Source organism: Pagrus major, chromosome 15 (genome assembly GCF_040436345.1).
Source record: "Pagrus major chromosome 15, Pma_NU_1.0".
In the NCBI taxonomy this organism is placed as follows: Eukaryota; Metazoa; Chordata; class Actinopteri; order Spariformes; family Sparidae; genus Pagrus; species Pagrus major.
This window is the reverse complement of record NC_133229.1, coordinates 16,651,127-16,670,291: the sequence shown is the minus strand read 5'-3', so window position 1 is coordinate 16,670,291 and position 19,165 is coordinate 16,651,127. Positions and strand designations below refer to the sequence as shown.

The following is a 19,165-nucleotide window of genomic DNA, read 5'->3' as shown; positions in this document are numbered from 1 at the left end:
TATGTGTGTGCCACAACCTTTCTCTGAACACATAAACCTCTAATCATAAAGTGTATTTGTCTAAATGTGACTGTTGATTATCTAATAGATCTGGTGTCAGTCACAGAGTTGTGTATTTTCCACATCTTTTCACAGGGGTGTCACTTTGTGTTGCAAAGTGGTGGGGACATAAAAGCTCAGATGATTTTTTTTTTCAAACTCGTTAATATTTAATTTAACGCAACGCAATGAGCAAATCGTATGTGGTCACAGTAGATAATTAGGGTGTGGATAAGTAATTCTAGGTGTGCAGATGTCCCAGTGTACATTGTGCTGATCACAGCTATTATCTAATGAACAATAAGTGTTTTACTGCACATGTTGAAGGCTGTTGCTTAGCCTTAGTATAGACCACTTTACAAATTAACACCTGGGTAAAGATGTTGTCATATTTCACATCCAACCCAAGTGCTAGAATAAATGTTAGCTATTTATGTTTCTGCAAAACCACAGATAAATTAAAATGGAACATTTTCAACGCTTTTTTTTAAGGTCTTTTTTCTCTCTTATTACAACGCTGTGCTTATACTCTGGTTAGGTTTAGGCACAAAACCCACTTGGTTTGGTTCTGGAAAGAAAAATCATGGTTTGGCATAGAATATCGGTTTTAGTCACCAAAAAAACAGCTGGAAATATTCCCAGGTCTCTTTAAAAATGCCACGCTTGGTATAAATGTCAGCCTTGGATGTATCTGTGTTTTGCAGGAAACATTATAATATCCTGGCAACAGCCATTTCCAACTGCAGGTACTGATGGAGAGCAAAGCATTTATTCTCATTTATGAGTGAACATTTCTTGCTCCAAACCATTTGTCAGAACATTTTTTAATGAATTACGCTATTAGAAAGTAATGAGGACAACATTTCAAACAGTGGTGGGGACATGTGTAAATGACACTGATGTCAGATCTAAAACATCCCAACTGATTTCTGTCTTTGTTTTAGAAATGTGTGCTCATTGCACAAACCTTTATACCACTGTTGTGGGTTGACACCTTGCAGCTGCGAGGTGTGAGGTGCAGACTGAAGCAGTATATATACTCAGTCAACCATCCTATAGCGTTAAAAACAAGTGTATAGATCATCCTTTCAGTACAGGACTTTTCATTGATCCTTGTCATTGTTCACGTGTGCTTATTGAGCTTATGGCACAATGGTGAACATGACTCAGAAGTTCGCTTTCAGTCTGACAACTGATCATTAAACCAAACCACAACCAATCATTAAATGATTCGTGGTTGTGGTGGTATTGTGTGACTTGACCTCTTGATGCCACATTTAGCTGCAGCTAGGAGAGCTATTGATTGGAATTATCGTACAGCAGGCAGACAAGGCATTTGCAGACTTGTATGTCATAACTGGAGTGAACAGACGTGCACAAAGCACAGGGCTCTGATCCAGGTTAACTGACCACACAGGTGCCTGAAATCACTCATGTCCATTACATAATAATTCCACAAGTAATGTGTGAAAAATGAACTTTATTTTGATGAATACAACAATGCCCATAAACAGCCAGCTGGGATGCCTAATTAGTCATGATAATCTTACTGAATTGCGTGCTGGAAAAAGCAACACCCCCACTGTGTGATCCTAAAAACACACTCCCTTTGCATATCAATCATGACTGCTTGCGATTTTTGGTTTGTGGTGGGATCGATCGCAGCCACGGGCGCATCGGTGTCCGCGGCGCGCAAAGGAGCGCACACGAGGAGGACGCGCGGCGCCCTGTCGCCTCTCCTGGAGGGCAGCAGCAGCAGCAAGCAGCGATGCCGGAGCCGCCTATATAAGAGCTTCCAAGATGCCACTGATCGGTCATTCATGCACTTGCTGCCAGCGCTTTTCGAGACACCGCCTCCCTCTGTCGGCAGCGTGCGCTCCGCTACTACACCGCTCTCACATGTAGACCCACGCTTACAAAAAAACTCTACTCAACATTTCTGGAGGATTTCTGTCCAACCATGCGCGTCAGCCTGCGAGGACTTCAACACAAGAACTTTGTCAAAGAAGAGTCCCAGTGCGCGCAGGAGGATGCTCCAGAGCGCAGGCAGCGCGTTTAACGCAGATCAGTGAGCGCGGCTGTTCAGGAGTTACTCCACATGGAGTTGTGAGTGTGAGAAAAAAAAAAAAGAAAGAAAGAGGAGGATTTTCTCTAAACTCACCAAGCAAGTAGCCTTCACTCATGGACAATGGATACTTTCAGCCTGCCGGTGAACGCTGTGTCCTACACTGTGGCAGCTGAACTCTCCCCCACTGATGATCCCTTTACTGCACCCATCCGAAACATCGCGCAGTGGCACTTCACGGTCCTGGCTGTGCTCATGTTTGTGGTCACCTCGCTGTCTCTGAGCGAAAATTTCCTCGTCATGTTTGTCACTTTCAAGTTCAAACAACTCAGACAGCCCCTGAACTATATCATAGTTAATCTGGCCATCGCTGACTTTCTGGTCTCCCTCACCGGTGGAGTAATAAGTTTCCTGACTAACGCCAGGGGTTATTTCTTCCTTGGGAAGTGGGCTTGCGTCTTGGAGGGGTTCGCTGTTACTTTTTTCGGTAGGTTTACCCGTCTTTCCTTTCCTCTCCTTTTTTTCTTTTGTGCTACTGTAACTCTAGGGCTTCATAAGACAACTTCCATAACTGTAGGTGTCAGTGTTGGAGCTGTTTCTACATATCGTCATCACATAAAGATATGTGATGACTGTGAAACAGGCTCCACATGGCACATCCTCATCCATCAGCGCTGACTTCAACATCTGGTCATAAATCAGGACATCTGGGAGAGAGGTAAAATAAGAGTGACAAATCAATTTCACTACAGCTGTTGCCAAAATGAGAAAGTTGACCAGCGACCAGTGGATCAGGGTGTTAGAAACTTTGCTCAGATTATTTAAAAGTTCATATCTTAAAATTTGTGTTGGTGTAAAATAAGCAATCATTTTACTGCCAGAGTAACATACTTCTTGCTGTAGTGATATGAGGATAGTAAAGTTAGACTTTAAGTGAAATCCACAAAGTACAGCGTGAAGCCAAAACATCACACAGGAGAGATTTTACTTTTTTTTAAAAATATGTGTGTAAAGAAAATTTAAAGGGGCACTATGTAGTTTTGGAGAAGAAATTCAAATGAATGAGGTAATAATACAAAATATAAAATATATTCCAGCTAGTAAACTGCACTACTTAAAGCTCAACCCTCATAATGAAGCTCTGCTCTGCTGCCCTGTGTGCATACAAACAACACAGAATTCAAAGCAATGCTAAAGAGCCTCCTCACATACTGCAGTGCATGACTCGCCATAAGTAGGTTACCAACACCGTGACCACCAATAACATTTAACTAAGTCAGCGGATTGGCTTCACGGGCTCTACTGAGGTTCTGTCTCAGACTGAATACAGAGGTTCCCAAAGTGGGATCCTGCATGGGATAATCCTGAAAAAAGAATACCTGATTAACTCAGGCAAAGGCTCCTTATTGAATTAGGTAACAAGGTTTGTGGGATCCCATTTTGGCAACTTGACCGACTTAGAGTGGCGCGTCACAGGAAGTCACAGGATTTCCTAATTAAAAATAACGCATAAATGCATTATGGTCAGAATATATTCATTTATAATGACTGTTTATGAGAATGTGATGAATATTAAGTAACTTTCACATGGAATAGTTTAACTTGTGGCACTTTAATGAGACATCTTCGGTCATTATTATAAAGTTATTATAAAGCAATTATCAGATGAATTCATGTAGCCTGGGAAATACTTCACATACTGATAAAGATGATAAATAATGAAAAAATGTACATATTGCATGTGTATGTGTTGAATTACCATCCAAAAGACTACAATTATTATTTAATATTTAATATTCTGTTTGTAGAATGAGAAGCCGACGAGATGCAAAAAGAAAAAAAAAATTGGCGTACTAAATTATGATCGAGGAAGCCATGCTGATGTATAATCAATAGCCCACTGAAGTGAGGTTCGCTCATATCTTCAAGGGGCTTTTGTTGGAGAAAGCCACTTCAATTTTAGTCTTGACAGCAGTTCCAGTAATTGACAACTTTGCTGGAATGGTATTACCTGTGCATGTGCGTGTGGAGACGGGTGTGTGTGAGTAAATTAGACAGTGATTAAGCTGAGGTAGCTCTTCCCGACGAGCCGGATGGACAATCCACTTAATATTCTGCTCAGGGTGAGAATATCTCCTGTTTCTGTTTATTTTTTAGTTTTCCTATCTGTGTCCACCTGCGCTCCACAGATAAATACTTAAAGAACGTATTGGGCAAAAACAGGATTGTTATTTTACTTGATACCCTTTGATGGTCAGTTTTTGTTGACTTTTAAAAGCTACAAAAACAGCATTGAAGTATTGGTGTTCATTTTATTGGTGAACCTTTGCAGAGGCTCTTGAGACAAATGCAAACCATTGTTTCCACCTCTCTCTTTTGTCATCTCAAGTGTGCTTAGTAGGCAGACAGTAGGAGTACCTGGCTGTGGAGAGATAGGTAATTAAATGGTCTGTGAGAGTGACTTATTACCATAATTAAAGTGGGCTTTTTTTAGCCCATTAGGAGGCAGCCTAATGCACCTACCCTGGATCATTAAACTATTTCTAGCAACAGTCTTTACCGCTTTTACCTCTGCACAGTACAGAATTGGGATACACTGTCAAAAATTAAGAAACAGATAAACTATAGGGGGGTGGAAAAGGACTGTAGATACAAAGAAACTAATAAGATTTCACACTCAGGTTTATTACTGTGCCAGACAACAAATGAAAAACACAGAGCTGTGGTCCAGGCCTAAGTGGTGTGTTTCTGACTGCTGCTGTCCCGCTGAGCTCCCACACACTGACCTCCTTCTGTTTGCCTCAGGGATCGTTGCCCTGTGGTCCCTTGCTGTTCTGTCCTTCGAACGGTTTTTCGTGATCTGCCGGCCTCTGGGGAACATCCGACTGCAAGCGAAGCATGCTATCCTGGGTCTGCTGTTCGTCTGGACCTTCTCCTTCATCTGGACCTTCCCTCCAGTGCTAGGCTGGAACAGATACACTGTAAGCAAGATCGGGACCACCTGTGAGCCTGACTGGTGAGAAATGAGCATTTGATTTTCTCCGTAACCCACAAAGAGCTATGTCTTTTTAAACTGACAACAGAGAAGAATTGATGTTAAATGAACCATTCATCTAAGTCACATAAATCTATTTTCTCACTTAATTTTTTGTTGAAATGTCTTCCTAAAACTGTTGATTATCGATTGCAAGCAATCAAATTACATTTCAATAACTTGGATCAACACAAAGTTCTTTTCACCTTCATTTTAATGCGGTGGGCACAAAAAACATCTCAGTGGCTGAGTATCAATACCATGAGGAGTGAGTGAGAAAAAACGTTTTTTTGTGATTTGAATGAAACTGTTCACTTCATACTAAAGACTGTAGGTAAATTATTTCATCTGATATCACACACTGATGTAGAAAAAAGTAGTTTATTTTTGATTAGTATTCAGAAGTTGAAGTTTCTGAGTCACAGCTACAGCCTAGTTTGCCGAAACACGCTTGTTAGTTTCTCACATCATGCACATGTTCACCCTATAATTCTTAAAAAGCAAAAATCGATTCTGAAATCTCTTCCTGACCTAAAACAATTTACAGCCTGAGGAAAGAAGCTGCTCTGTTGTCTGGTGGTATGGCAATGGCTACTACTCAATCTCTTGCCAGACAGCTGCAGGGTGAACAGGCTGTGGCTGGGGTAGGTGGCTCATTGCAAGTAGCTCATCTAACCGATATTGCTGATGCTTGGTAGATGGGTACCAACCATATCCTTGATGGTTTTAATCAGTGCTTCAGAGCCTTCGGATCCTGGATTATGCACACCCAATGCCAGACTGTTGTGGAAAAGAACATGTAAATGGTACATGGCCAGGGATGTTATCAGGCCCAGCAGCTCTACTCACATTCATTCTGGATCAGATGCCTTTAATGGTCTGGATTGCCTGCCACGTGTCTCTCCTGATGCCTCTGCTTTACCACCTGATGCCAGCATTTAGTCTCTCTATGGCAGCATTGTATGCTTCCTTGTCACTTGACCTGACCTTTTCTTGACCCACCTGTGCTCAGTAAATATTCCTGTAGAGCTGCTGTAGTTTCATCTGTCCATACTTCAACCATTTTTCTGATGGCTTGAGCCTGGGAGTAAGTTGGCAAGAAAAGCAGAGAAATGTGGTTCGATTGTCCAAAGTTGGAGCGGCCAAGAGCCATGTGGAGGCGCCACTCCGCAGGAGCACGACCACGACCACGACCACGACTGGCCTAAGGGTGGGGTGGGCACCAGTTGTGGTAAATCATAATGTACACCTGCGTTAACAGTAAACAGATTTTTTATAAAATAAATCAAAATCAGTTTTATTTATATAGCCCAAAATCACACTCACATTGCCTCAGTGGGCTTTACAATCTGTACAGTAAATGAGGAAAAACTTGCTATATTACAATAAACAGTATGAATTTTATAGTATTTTTTCATTTATTCCTTCTGTCTTTGTCAAACAATCCCAACTGTGAAACCACACAGAAATAGCCTATCTACATACATCTGAGGAAAATAAATTAACTAAAACACTATTGTAGGTAGAACACTGTTCATTTTTAATATTTTTAATATTTTATACTTTTATACTTATTTTAATTCATTAGTACTGAAGGATGCAATCTTCCAGATTGATAAAGCATTAGTTAACATATTATAATTGTGCATTTTCTTCACATCAAGGGCAACACATTTATATTGATTCATATTTAAATCAATAAGTGTTTATGCATCACATAACCTACTATTGAGGCCAGTCCAGATGAGGGCAGCCCACCTCAGGGACTGAGATTTAAGTGGGAAATCAGTCCCTTGTATGCAATGTGATTCATTTATTTGCTAGTAAAGAGACAGAAATTAAAAATAATCTGAATAGAACATGATGACCCATCATAGAAGTGAATAAGAAGCTTACTGTATCAGTTTCAGGGGATGCTTGGGAGAAGAACTGTGAGACTGCTGTTTGGTTTTTATTGGTCCTGACGCTGCAGGAAAGCCAAGCATTTGAATCTTTGAATATCCTGGGCAGCCCATGTAATATAACGTCTTTGAGGCAGCCGCAGACATGTGCCCACTGGCTTCTAGTGAAAAGACCCATCGCTGCTACTCACTCACCCTACCATGCTGAAAAAACTAACCAACCAAACCAACGATCGCTATGAGTAGGCAGGTACTAGCTGTAAGAGGCTGAATGCGGGTGGGATGATGCTGTGTTCCAGGCAACTTGGAAATACAGGACAAACCGCCTCCCGTATTGACTCAAAACAGGACGCAATATTTAACTGTAAAATACAGGATGATTCCATATTTTATGGGACGGGTGGCAACCCTACACACTGGATGCATGAGTCGCACTTCTCATGTGCGTGTCAAGCAAGGCTGCTGCATCGCTTCATCACTTTCTCACTCTTTCAACAGGGGTAAAGGAAAATCATGGCATCATCATGTCAAACTCCATGTACAGAACAGATCGGACAGGAAGGAGCTGCGCTGAAGCAGCAACACAGCCTATATGAACACAAACATGAGAGTTTTTCTGACAAGACACCTCATGCACAAACAGAAGAAGATTGTAGACATCCTGTGGCTTCAGCTGCATTAGCTCACACTGAATGTGTCTCGTGGAAAAAGGCAAGAACAGGTTGTCTCTGACCTTGGCCCTCAGGGTGCCATCTGGGTAATGCTATTTAGCCGCCTTGATCAAAACCGTTCAGATAGGGGGCTGAGTGTTTGCCTCAAGCCCTGTAAGTGAACCATTGCTCAGATGAAGCATAGGGGGATTGAACGGTTCAGACAATACAATTAAGACATCACCTTATGGAGATATCCCGCACATGGATGACCCATTCCACCTCTAGCTGCACGCAGCATGAGTTCTGTCAGAAAACATTTGGTTACCAGCAGGAGCGCGAACAGCACAGGTGCTCGTGGTCCAGAATGTTGCCACATGCACAGCCTAATGCATTTTAAAAGCCTCATTTATGTGCATCTTTTTTATCTCCGGATACATGCAGATATTCAGGGCTGGACAGCTTCTGAATGTTAAAAAGCACACATGCAAGGTTTTGAAGGATTGTGCAGGAGAAGTTGCTGTCAGTGGATTGTCGGTTGGTGGCTGCGTCCTTGGTAAGAGGTTGGAATACAATCTACCTCCAGTATGCTGCCGACTTTCTTTCAAATCCCTTCTAGTGCTCAGGTATTTTTGTCAGACGTTTTTTGAAAAGACACATACAGATGGAAGTGTATAACTCAAATCCCTGGACTTGATGGGAAAATATGAATAAATACACTATACAGTATTAGTAACCCTCCTACCGTGTCCTCATTGAGCTATCATTATCATTTTTTGAAGAGTTGACCTGTTGCTCGGTTCTTCTGTTAAGTAGTGAAAGCATGGACAATAGCATACATTATAGGACCAGTTAAAATGGGTTTCACGGCCATAAGCTTGAAAATTATGTGAGTTTGTCATTTTATGTAATTTTCTCTACTAGAAGTATAATGACTTTAATGCTCCAGTTACTCTCAGGGTATTTTCAGCTTACAAAAGTACTTTTTTTTTACCAAGCGCCTGGATATTTCCTCTGAAAAACATGTGTTAAGTGTCCATTTTCAGTGATATTGTTATTAAATTTGAACTTTGACCATGTAAGGCTATATAATGTGGAAACATTGTGTTTTCTAGCTAATAGGGGCAGTTACAGATCATCTACAGGCTTATATTTGCATTAAAAAAATTCAGGTGAGGAAAATAAATAAATACTTCGGAGTGTTCAAACTCCTGTAGATCAATGACAGGAGCACTTGCACAGCTTTTGACCGTTTGGGGAAAGAATTCAGACTGCAACCTTTCAAAAGAGCCCAAAACCATGCCTGTGCTCCAATTGGTCCAAATGGTTCAACAACAGCTTTGAATTCACTTTGGGTGAGACTGGGATAGGCGTTTTAGGATAATTTTACATACGTTTCCAGAAATATATGTGTGGTAAACAGCTAAACATTATTAAAGTGGTTAAATGCAAGAATTTTCATCTAAATTACAAATCTAAAAATATCTTTCAACATTTTAAAAGTCACTTTGCTCATACACTGGTGTTCCCCAGTCGTAGTATCAACAAAGACCTCCCAGAAACTCAGTGTTGCTTTAACTTTCAAATGTGAAGCAAAACTGAGCTCTCCAGTTTAAATGATTGATTCACTCTGACAGTCAAACAGGCTGTAGGTGAACAGGGGCACACCAGCTGGTGGTGGGTAGACTGATTCTTGTAAATAATTAGATTTATTTGGGATTGCTTGACAGAATCGGCTGGACCAGTTCATGTGGTTCACCTCATCAAAAATGACAGTTTGCCTGGCAGTAGCACTGCTGGAGATGATTTAAAAGCTGTCTGGCTCGTATATAAAAGTGGCTCATTAAGTCACTGAATCTCAAATTTCTTTGGCCTTCTGACCAAAAGATGGAATTGCTGTGGAAACTGAATACTTCATTTGGGCAAGTGCATCAGTAGAGTGGTTGATTCAGATCTTTGTTTCCACAATTAATACATTTCAATTCATTTTAGAAAACCAGTTGGTTTAGTCTGATGCGTTTGGTGACAAATCGAATTGAATGAACAAATGCAACTCTGTACATCTACAGCCCAAAAACCTTCAGGTTGGAGGGGCTTACCTACAAGTTGTTAGGGCTTTTCTGCACATGGCAGGAACTATAGAAACAAAACAAATGACATGAGATATTGCAGTTTCAAGGCCTCGGCTGATCTGCTTTCACTGGGACCAGAATTTCTGCCTTTTCTGTTATTTTGTGCGCGTATACCAAACAAATCCCTCATAACTCTGCTGTGTCTGTTAACCACAATATGGCAAGGCCCTCTCGCCAGATTTGTTTTGTTGAAAAAAGCTATGTAAATGAACCAACAAATCTTCATGGATCATAAATTACTATTTAGCATGTGTCTCATGACAATGAATTCATGAGGAATGAGGTGTGAATCACCCCATCACAATTGTGTGCTCAGCCACACGTCCGTGGTTCTACGCATGCATACAAATTAAAATACAAGTTCCTTAAAACTTGTTTCATTTGACTGTGGCAGGTATTCTCATGTCAATAACATAATTAGACTTAATTAGTGGCCTCCAGGCCCAAATTGTGTCACAGAGATTTGTCTCAGCTGTGAAATTTCCCTTTTAACTGAAGCTCTGTCGTCTTTCTCTGCAGCCAGATAAAAGCCGGCCTCTGAATGTCAAAATGGCATTTCACAGACAGCTCATAGCTAGGAAATTATGGGATTGTTAACCACTTAGCGACACACGAGTGTTATCAAACCAATGGCCTGGCATGTTTTTGGCTGTATACATCAATCTGTTGATCAATCCATCAACCATTATTGATAGTTCGCTACAAGACATGTCTATTTCACTATGAGCAAAAGTGCAATTGTCAAAAACTGCAGCCCAGTCGTTTTGGTTAGGTTTATATGTATGTTTTTGACCCAGTTTCAAGCTCATAAAATATGAATGTTAAACATCTTTCTTCTCTACCTCTGAACAGGTATTCATCCAACATGATAGATCACAGCTACATCATCACTTTCTTCACCACCTGTTTCATTCTACCACTTGGACTTATATTTTTCTGCTATGGAAAGCTACTGCGGAAGCTCAGGAAGGTCAGTATGAGTTTAATTTACTTAAGAATGCAGCTCAGACTTTAGGAAATTGTGTGCATCAGACATTACCCACCATAGTCCAATACTATAAATAAACTGTCTGTTAAACTACAAAGTACTGTACAGCTAGCCCATGGTTCTGCGTTTTCCTCCAGGTATCCCATGGTCGTCTGGCCACTGCTAGGAAGCCAGAGCGGCAGGTGACCCGTATGGTGGTGGTGATGATTGTTGCATTCATGGTTGGCTGGACACCGTACGCAGCCTTCTCCATACTAGTCACAGCTCATCCCACCATCCATCTCGACCCCAGGCTGGCTGCCATCCCCGCCTTCTTTTCCAAGACAGCTACTGTCTACAACCCAATCATCTACGTCTTCATGAACAAACAGGTAAAAGTTTTAATAGTTTTCATTTTAGAAAGGAATACTACTTGATTCAGCCTTGGTACATTTAAGTATTTTTTGCAATCCAGTACCAAACTAGTTAGAGCAGTGTAGAGGGTAGGGGGCTAAATTCCTTCCTTTGCCAGAGTTGAGACACATAGGTGTATGCATCAGATGAAAGCTGCATCACAATGCTGAGATGTTTTTTTCTGTTGTTGTTGGGTGTTAGCCTGTCTCTCAATAATGCATGGCGTATGAATAAAAGAAACGTGAAATCCAGAGAGTACAATTGTCCATACGTGGCTCTGTTAAAAAATACATTAGCCATCTATGATACGCTTGTGAGGTATGCAGTTGTGAAAGAGCTGCTGCTGACATTTTTTCATGCCATTTACTCTTTTTCGCACTCTCTTGGGGTAATCATTGTTGACATAGACTATATGTCGGGAGCCGTAAGAAAGGAGTGATTGCATGTGGAATTTAAATTCATTTTTGATCTTGTTTTGATAGTTGAAGCAAAACTTAAGACGTTTTTCAGGTAAAAGAAAAACAACCTTGTTTTTTTCGGAGTGACAGTTTGCATGTTTTTTTTTGACATTTTCCTCCCAGCATCACTACTGAATGATTTATAGAGTTTCACCAAAGTTCTTAATACCTGAATTTAATGACCTATTAATAGGTAAACAATGGGACTCTTAATTGCCTCATTCATTTAAGGCAGCTGTGCTAAAAAAGGTCAGGCAGCAACAACACTGACTGTAAGACAAATCTGCTACTGGAGTGTTTCAATGCAGGACATGTCCAAATAGATCAGGGCCATTTAGTTCAAATTTGTTGTCATTACTCATACTCTCTATTTTTAGGGTATTATTATGATATTATGTGCGTAAGACACACACATAAATAATCAGTTATAGAGTGGAGACAGAGACTACATCCTAATGAGTCTGAGTAGACAAAACACAACAAGATGGATGTATTGTCTCTGTGTTGCTCAAATGTCATCAAACTCAGATAGAGCCGCACTAGATTAGTTATACTGCTTGTATTTCAGTACCGTTTCCATTACTGTGAATGTTGTGGGCTTAAAGTAAACAAGCTGTAATGTGAATCATTTGGATTTGAAATATAGCTGCAGTTAAGGTACAGTATGAGAAAACATGCAGGTATTTATTTAAAAACATAATCCATTTTGATTGTGTTCCAACATAATATGATGACAGATCAAGTGTATATGCATGCTGACAAAAAAAACATCTAAAGGCAAAAGATTGGAGCCATTAAAGGTGCGACTGTTTAAAACAATTATATGCAGAAATAGACCTCACAGTGCCCTTGAGCAGAACGTTGACTGCTCCAAGAATTAAGGTAAACACGAGTGTGCTGTGTCCAATTTACTGAAGTCTCATCAGTTTTCTTTGGCTCCTGCTCCAGTTTGGAGTCGCTGCTATACAAAGTTATCCTGTGACCCTCTATTCACACTTCATGTAAAAGTGAAGTCCTAAAGCTCTTTAACAACCTTTTCATGTTAACATGTATTCTTCCACATTGCTCCACTGACTGTGGTGCGTTTTAACTGTACATGACAGGTTTTATTTTATTTTTTTTAAATATGACTCTTTACATTGCGGCCTGTAGAGTGAGCATTTAAACTGTCAAAGCCAGTTATGACAAACATGACTTAATGCCAGACTTACATACAGTACACTTTATAGTGATCTATTTTCAGATGGGGGAATAGAAGTCCAACGACACATATACAGTAGGTGCTTGGCATGACACCCAGAGCAAGCTTCAATGGCCAGAGAGCAGCATGGAGTCTGCATGCCCATCTGATTGCCCCAATTCTGAGCTGCACTCTGTTGAAATGTCAGCCAGTTTTTCCACTAAGACATCGACTGGATGTAAATAAGGTCAGCTTCCAGGCAGATTCTGGTTTGAGCTCCTGCAGCTTCAGCCAAATTACTTGCGCTTATAGAAATCAGCTGACCTCTAGAGCTTACTTGCTCGTGATCGCTCTCCCTCTCACTCTGTCTCTCTGAGTTACGTAAGAAGGTGAGGTGATCCAGAGTCTCGGGATTTTTTTTAACGATGCATGACTACTGCTACTTGGAGTAACAATTTTATAGGGTGACAGCCACCGGGGATCTCTTAAGTCAAAAGGTCGAAGGCGATAAAACATTCAGGAAATGTCCATTTGTAAATCTATTATTATTTAAATTCCATTTTCCATCAGGCTGACACAGGCTATGACCTCTCAACGTCAAACTTCTTGATCAATAATAAAGGAAAAGCATAGATCTAGAAATAACACAGTGCAGACTGTGCCCACAAGGTATACTTTGATTTAAAGTAATGAATTGGTGTTTTGTTCGCTAGGAGCTTGATGTGAGAGGAAAACTTTATTGATCCTTTGAGAAAATATACTTTGTTCCTCTCACTCCTGCGATCATAGACTGAGTTTTTAGCCCAAATGCAATCCTGCAGTAAAAGCAGCATTACGAGAGAGAATGTTATTCTTTAGGTCCAGACCATCGCTGAGCTTACTGTGTGAAGACAGCTGTGCCGTAAGTGAAGCTGTTAGAGAACTCAAGGGCTTCGTTGAAAGCGGTTCTCAACAAATACATATTTTCGGTCTCTTCATACTCCAAACCTGTTTTTTATATATATGTACTTGACAAAAGCACCACTGACTTCGACAGGATGAAAATAGCAGAAGAACACATATGAGCTCAAAGCATTATGACCTCAATGCCTGTGTCCTCGGTGTTTTAAAACATGCTGAAAAAGTACAATATAAGCACTCAAGGAAGCTCGTTCAAAAAGCTAAGTGATCCTGCCATAGTAGATGTCAGCTTAATTCAGCCAAGCGAATGCACCCTATAAATGGTATGTGCTGATGTCACTTATTCTCAACCTGCACTCAATGAACCTGAAGAGCTGCAAAAATACAAAGAAAACAAAGATATGAATATGGAAATACGTGAAATGGAAATGATCCATATGGCCTAATGGACAGTCAGTGGAATGAAATGTAGCCAGAAAATGTTGTAATATTTTAATTACCTGCTTGTCATGGCCAATATTGATCACAGAGAATGACAACCTGTAGTATTAGCACACCCGAGGGTGAGAAAGGCTAAATGTAGTGAGCAAAGATGGATGATCAATTATTCCTTAGCTCCAATAAGATTTATTGTAGACTTTTTCCTTCTTCTCTGAACCCTTGTGGAACATGTATTGCAAGTTACAATCATGTGTGTCTTCCTCTGAAACTGTAAAAAACGCCCACACCTGTGACGACATGTGCTCTGTAGTCTACACTGCGTGGCTCTACCCAGGCGCAGCAGTTTGTTGCCACGAGCGCCTCAAGTTCGTGCTGTGCTTGTTGTTCTTGCTCTTGTTTATTGGCAGATCACAAACCAACTTTAAAGGTGCATGGCGCCACCTACCATATCGGAGTGTGTAGACGCAGGTTGTCGCTATATGTTCAATCTTGGACGATAGTTATTATATCATAATTATATAATTAAATACATTGATCTATAAATTTACAGTATTGATTTGTTGTCCAAAAAGAATCTTAAAAAATATGTAAGAAGTGGCCACCTGTCAAATTCACACTCAAAACAAACAAGGGGCAGCACATCACTAGATTAACCACTGACTGCTGCCTCCTGTTACTCATCACCCACCTACAATGCAGTACTGACTTCCCTCCCTAGACAGCTTAACAACCATCCACACCTGGGCTCACGTAGCCCTAACAACCCACATGAAGGCCGGTTGGGTCAACGAACCACAAGTGGCCCTAACGACTCTGAAACTCAGCGCTCACGTGTCCTTAACGACTCTGTAAGGACACTCCCACACAGAGTTTACTTAGACTTAAAAGTCTTATACAATGGGACTGCTACACATATGTCCTGTATACAAATAACTATATAAATGTTCTGTGTTTGTGTAGCATGAATGAGTTACAAAGAAACCCCCTCGAACCTTGAACGGTGTTGCTCGCAGTGAAAAACAAAGATAGAATAATCACAAACTCTTTGCCAAGTTTTGGCATCCTAACTCTTTGTTTGGGTTTTATGGGCTGGAACTTTACTGTTTAATACCCTCTCACCAGGCTCATCTCCAAACTCAGCAAGCAGCCTTTTTTTTCCCAACTGAAAGGCTCTGATGAACCCACTGTGTGCTGCCTGCCCAGCGTCTATCCAGACCAGAGCACTCCATATGTTGCTCCGTTATTTAATCACAAAGTGCCCCATTTACAGTCGTTCGGAGGGAAATCAAAGTAAACTTTTGAAGCTATTATTTAGCAGCAGGTCATGGCCTCCATTGTGTTACCATGATCCCACAGATATCTACGGTCTGCCTGAAAGTAAACCAATTTCCACAGACTGTGCAGTTCTGGCTAGTCGTTCCTTTCTGATGTTGCAGTAATTACGGCTGGCGTAATCAGTGAATAGTTTTGCCTCAGGGAAACATTTAATCCTTTTTGAGCAGAAAGTCTGTGAGAAAATCAAAATGACTTTGAAGATACAACCCACTGCCGGACAACAGGGAAAGCTGTATGACCAAATCATAGGATCATCAGAGATAAGATGAGATAAGACTTTAATGATCCTGCACCGGGGAAATTTGCTTGTTATAGCAGCTACAGGTTGAGTGACAGAGTGACAATGACAGTTGACAATGAGACTGCATGACAGTTAGTTCTTTTGTTTATATCCATATCTACAGTATTTATCCTACTGTACAGCAATGTAACGATGCAGGCCTGTTAGGTATGATCGAAATTGGTGCCATAGCCCTTTGTGACTCTCTATAACTCAGCTGCTTTAAAGAAGCAGATGGAAGCAGGCTGATCTGCTGTAGACGTTCAGCGTAAATGTGTTTCAGGCTATTCATTTTGCCATTAAGATGACATTTTATGACCTTATTCGCTTTGCGGGACAAGGTTACAAGGAAATTATATACAAGTACTAGATGTAAGGGGTTTAACAGCATATTTAAGGTCCCAGAGTGAACAGAGCCATAGACTGCAAAATTGCAGCCTTGTGCTTTTTTCATGACAATAGAGGGTAACAGAGGTGTTATTGCCACTCTTTGAAAGCAGTACTGGTTTGAGGGGAGCAGTTAGGAGGCTTGCATGTCAAATTAGACAGGTCATTAAGGGTCAGGAATCATGATTTCTCCCCGAGGCTTCACAGAGTGGGAGCTTCAACACTGACAAAAAGGTCAATTAGTGTTTTTAGATTTAAAGTAATGTGGAAACAAATGATTGTGAGGCTATTAGTGAGGACCGGTTTGAAATGGCTATGTCCTTCCAAGAACAATTATTGGCAGGGCGTCATTGTCACAGCCATTTTGCTCATGTGGTGTCTGAGAGGGCAATGCACACACTGCTCTGTGTAATACAGTTACTGATGCTCTCTGATTATTGAGCACTAAAAACATACGTTTGACAACAGGGAAAAGAAACAACAACTAAATCCCAAAGGCATAAGTCTAGGTTACTTGTCTTTGTTTTTAACAGTGTAACCTGCAGTTTGTTTTACCCCGTGTCCACCTGAGATAGACAGCCTGTTGTGCATTAAGCAGTAAACCCGAGGCTTTCAGGCTTTGTAGACATTGTTTAACACTGACTAACTCCCTCTAAAATCAAACTGCTCTTTATATTTGTGTCTGATTAGATTAAGCAAACATGATATGTGTTAATGACACAGCTTTGGGGGGGGACATATTTTTGAACATTAGACAGAGCCAGGCCAGCCGTTCCCCACTGCTTGCACTCTTTAAAGCAACATTATGTAACTTTGAAAGTGATTCTGGAGAAAGACAGTTGATTGTTGAGAGTCTCATTCCCAGATTGTCAAATAGCTATGCTTTGGCATCGGACCTGAACCATTAACCCAGAGACCCAGTTTGGTAATTGATTTTGAATGGTATTTGTCAAGCTGGGCATGAGACTGGTGGACCCTGCCACTCGCCCAATGTAAGCTTTGATCGACTGGATGGATGGATAGAAAGAGACTCAACAATTAGCTATCTTTCTGCAGAGTTACATAGTGTTACGCTAAGCTAAAGTGAGAGTGGAATCGATCCTATAAATGTGGTCACTGTCATAACGAACAATGTTGTTGTTGTTTTCTGTCCAGTTCCGGAAGTGTCTAATTCAGCTCTTCACCGGCGTGGGGTCCATCCCAGACAGCAACTTGAACCAGACATCAGAGCGACATCCAGGAATCACTGCAGAGAGTCAAACAGGAGAAATGTCAGCCATTGCAGCCCGCATCCCTGTTGGTGGCACTGGGTCGCCCAGGTCTGACGACTCTCCGACCGACTGTGGCTCGTTTGCCCAGCTGCCAATCCCAGAGAACAAAGTGTGTCCAATGTAACAGTAAACCTCATCCCAAATTGGTGTTCTCTGACCCCAAGAGTCCATAATAACCTTCTGTAATCTAGTGTGTTTCAGAGCCTGTCTGGACAACGGCAGAACTTTAAATCTTTCGTTCAGTCCTTGCGGAGATGGAGGATGCAGTGAGAAGAACAGGAGGTCGAGTATTGAAGAGTTTTAAAAGTTGAGAACTCAAGCACTTTTTTCATATTTCACTTGAAAAAGTCATTAAGAGACTCACAACATCAAAAACTAGAGAAAGTTTTGGGCTCGGGCATGTTGCAGTACTTTGTTCAATATTTCATTAAAAATGAACAGCAGAGGGGACATGAAGGATGTGTGCTGACAGAAATGCTCAGAGTTTCAACTGCAAGATATTTGTAAATATTTGCTTGCTGGACAATCTGTCTTGTTATTGGAGATTATCGTCGATGTTCTCTTGACCATCATTGCACACCTGCAAGTGAATCACATTAGAGGGCACTTGATTCAACTTGATAGTGTCTGCCTTCATATCCCAGTGAAAAAAGAGACTGCTAAAAGCGCAAACCTTGACATCAGTTAGTCGAGGGCTAGCCAGTATTTTTCAAATACCACAATGCATCCAGCCTTTCATCTCGTCCTCGCCTTCCCCTTTGAAGCCCTGTAGAGAAAGCATTGTTTTTCTATGCTGTTTCAGTACTTTGCTTTGGCAGCGAATCTTCATTCATCTCCGCTCGTCAAGCGGACGGAGCAGTCATCTGAATTTGGATACTTTTACTTTAGTTTGTCCCGCACAGACTAGTTTGGGTCAAAGCTTTCATCTATAGTGAGGATGGTCAATGGGACTTGGAGATGCCAGTCTCCTGTTGCAGAGGACAACATATTCATGAAGTGCCAGCAGGGGATCGACAAAAACAACCATGCACACAACTACAAGCAGCACATGCATACACCATACATGCACATATCTGCATACATGCATACAGATTGCAGTTCTCTGCCTGTATTATGATACGCCCTCAGTAGGCACTGTGAGGACTGTACAATGCACCAATAAAAATCCTAGCACAAGAGTGGCTTAGCTAAGCAGCCATGTACAAAAAGCAATGAGCATTTCCATTATACACAGGTCAACAGCAATATTAAAGCTAAATGCTGTCACACAGTTGAACACTTCAGCGTTTCAGCTACAGTAGATGTAGCAGTGTGTGTTAAAATGTCTTCAACTTGACTTTGTGGTGCATGTTTGTTCACTATTACTGGATATTTGTCAAAACACTGTTGTATTCTCTTTGCTGCACAGTGATTCCCTATGTTAAAAAAGTAACAGTATGGTGTCTGTTTACAATGTACTGAGTGTGTGTTCCAATCATGTTCAGCCAGTCTGGTAGGAGTAACATTTAGCATCTTTAAGCATCAGTGCATCTGTGCCAAATTAACTGTAATGCCTTGATATAATTAGCACAACAACATGAGTCAGTGGTGAAGAAGACAAGTCAGCTTGTATCTCACGTATCTCACCTATCTCAAGTGTTTCCCACAATTAAGAATTAATTTTTCATGCACCTTGTTGCTTTGTTGTTTACTATGAAAACTGCACTTTTTA

The 19,165-nt window shown here is 41.0% G+C and overlaps 1 protein-coding gene across 1 annotated transcript; it reads left to right on the top strand.

Moving 5' to 3' along the window:
- Nucleotides 1–2,224: 2,224 nt before the first annotated feature.
- Nucleotides 2,225–17,578, top strand: valopa (vertebrate ancient long opsin a). The gene is made up of 5 exons (XM_073481756.1): nt 2,225–2,591; nt 4,910–5,120; nt 10,674–10,791; nt 10,947–11,180; nt 17,339–17,578. The coding sequence occupies exons 1-5, from the start codon at nt 2,228–2,230 to the stop codon at nt 17,576–17,578; spliced, it is 1,167 nt and encodes a 388-aa protein (XP_073337857.1). The 5' UTR covers nt 2,225–2,227.
- The last annotated feature ends 1,587 nt before the right edge of the window (nt 17,579–19,165 follow it).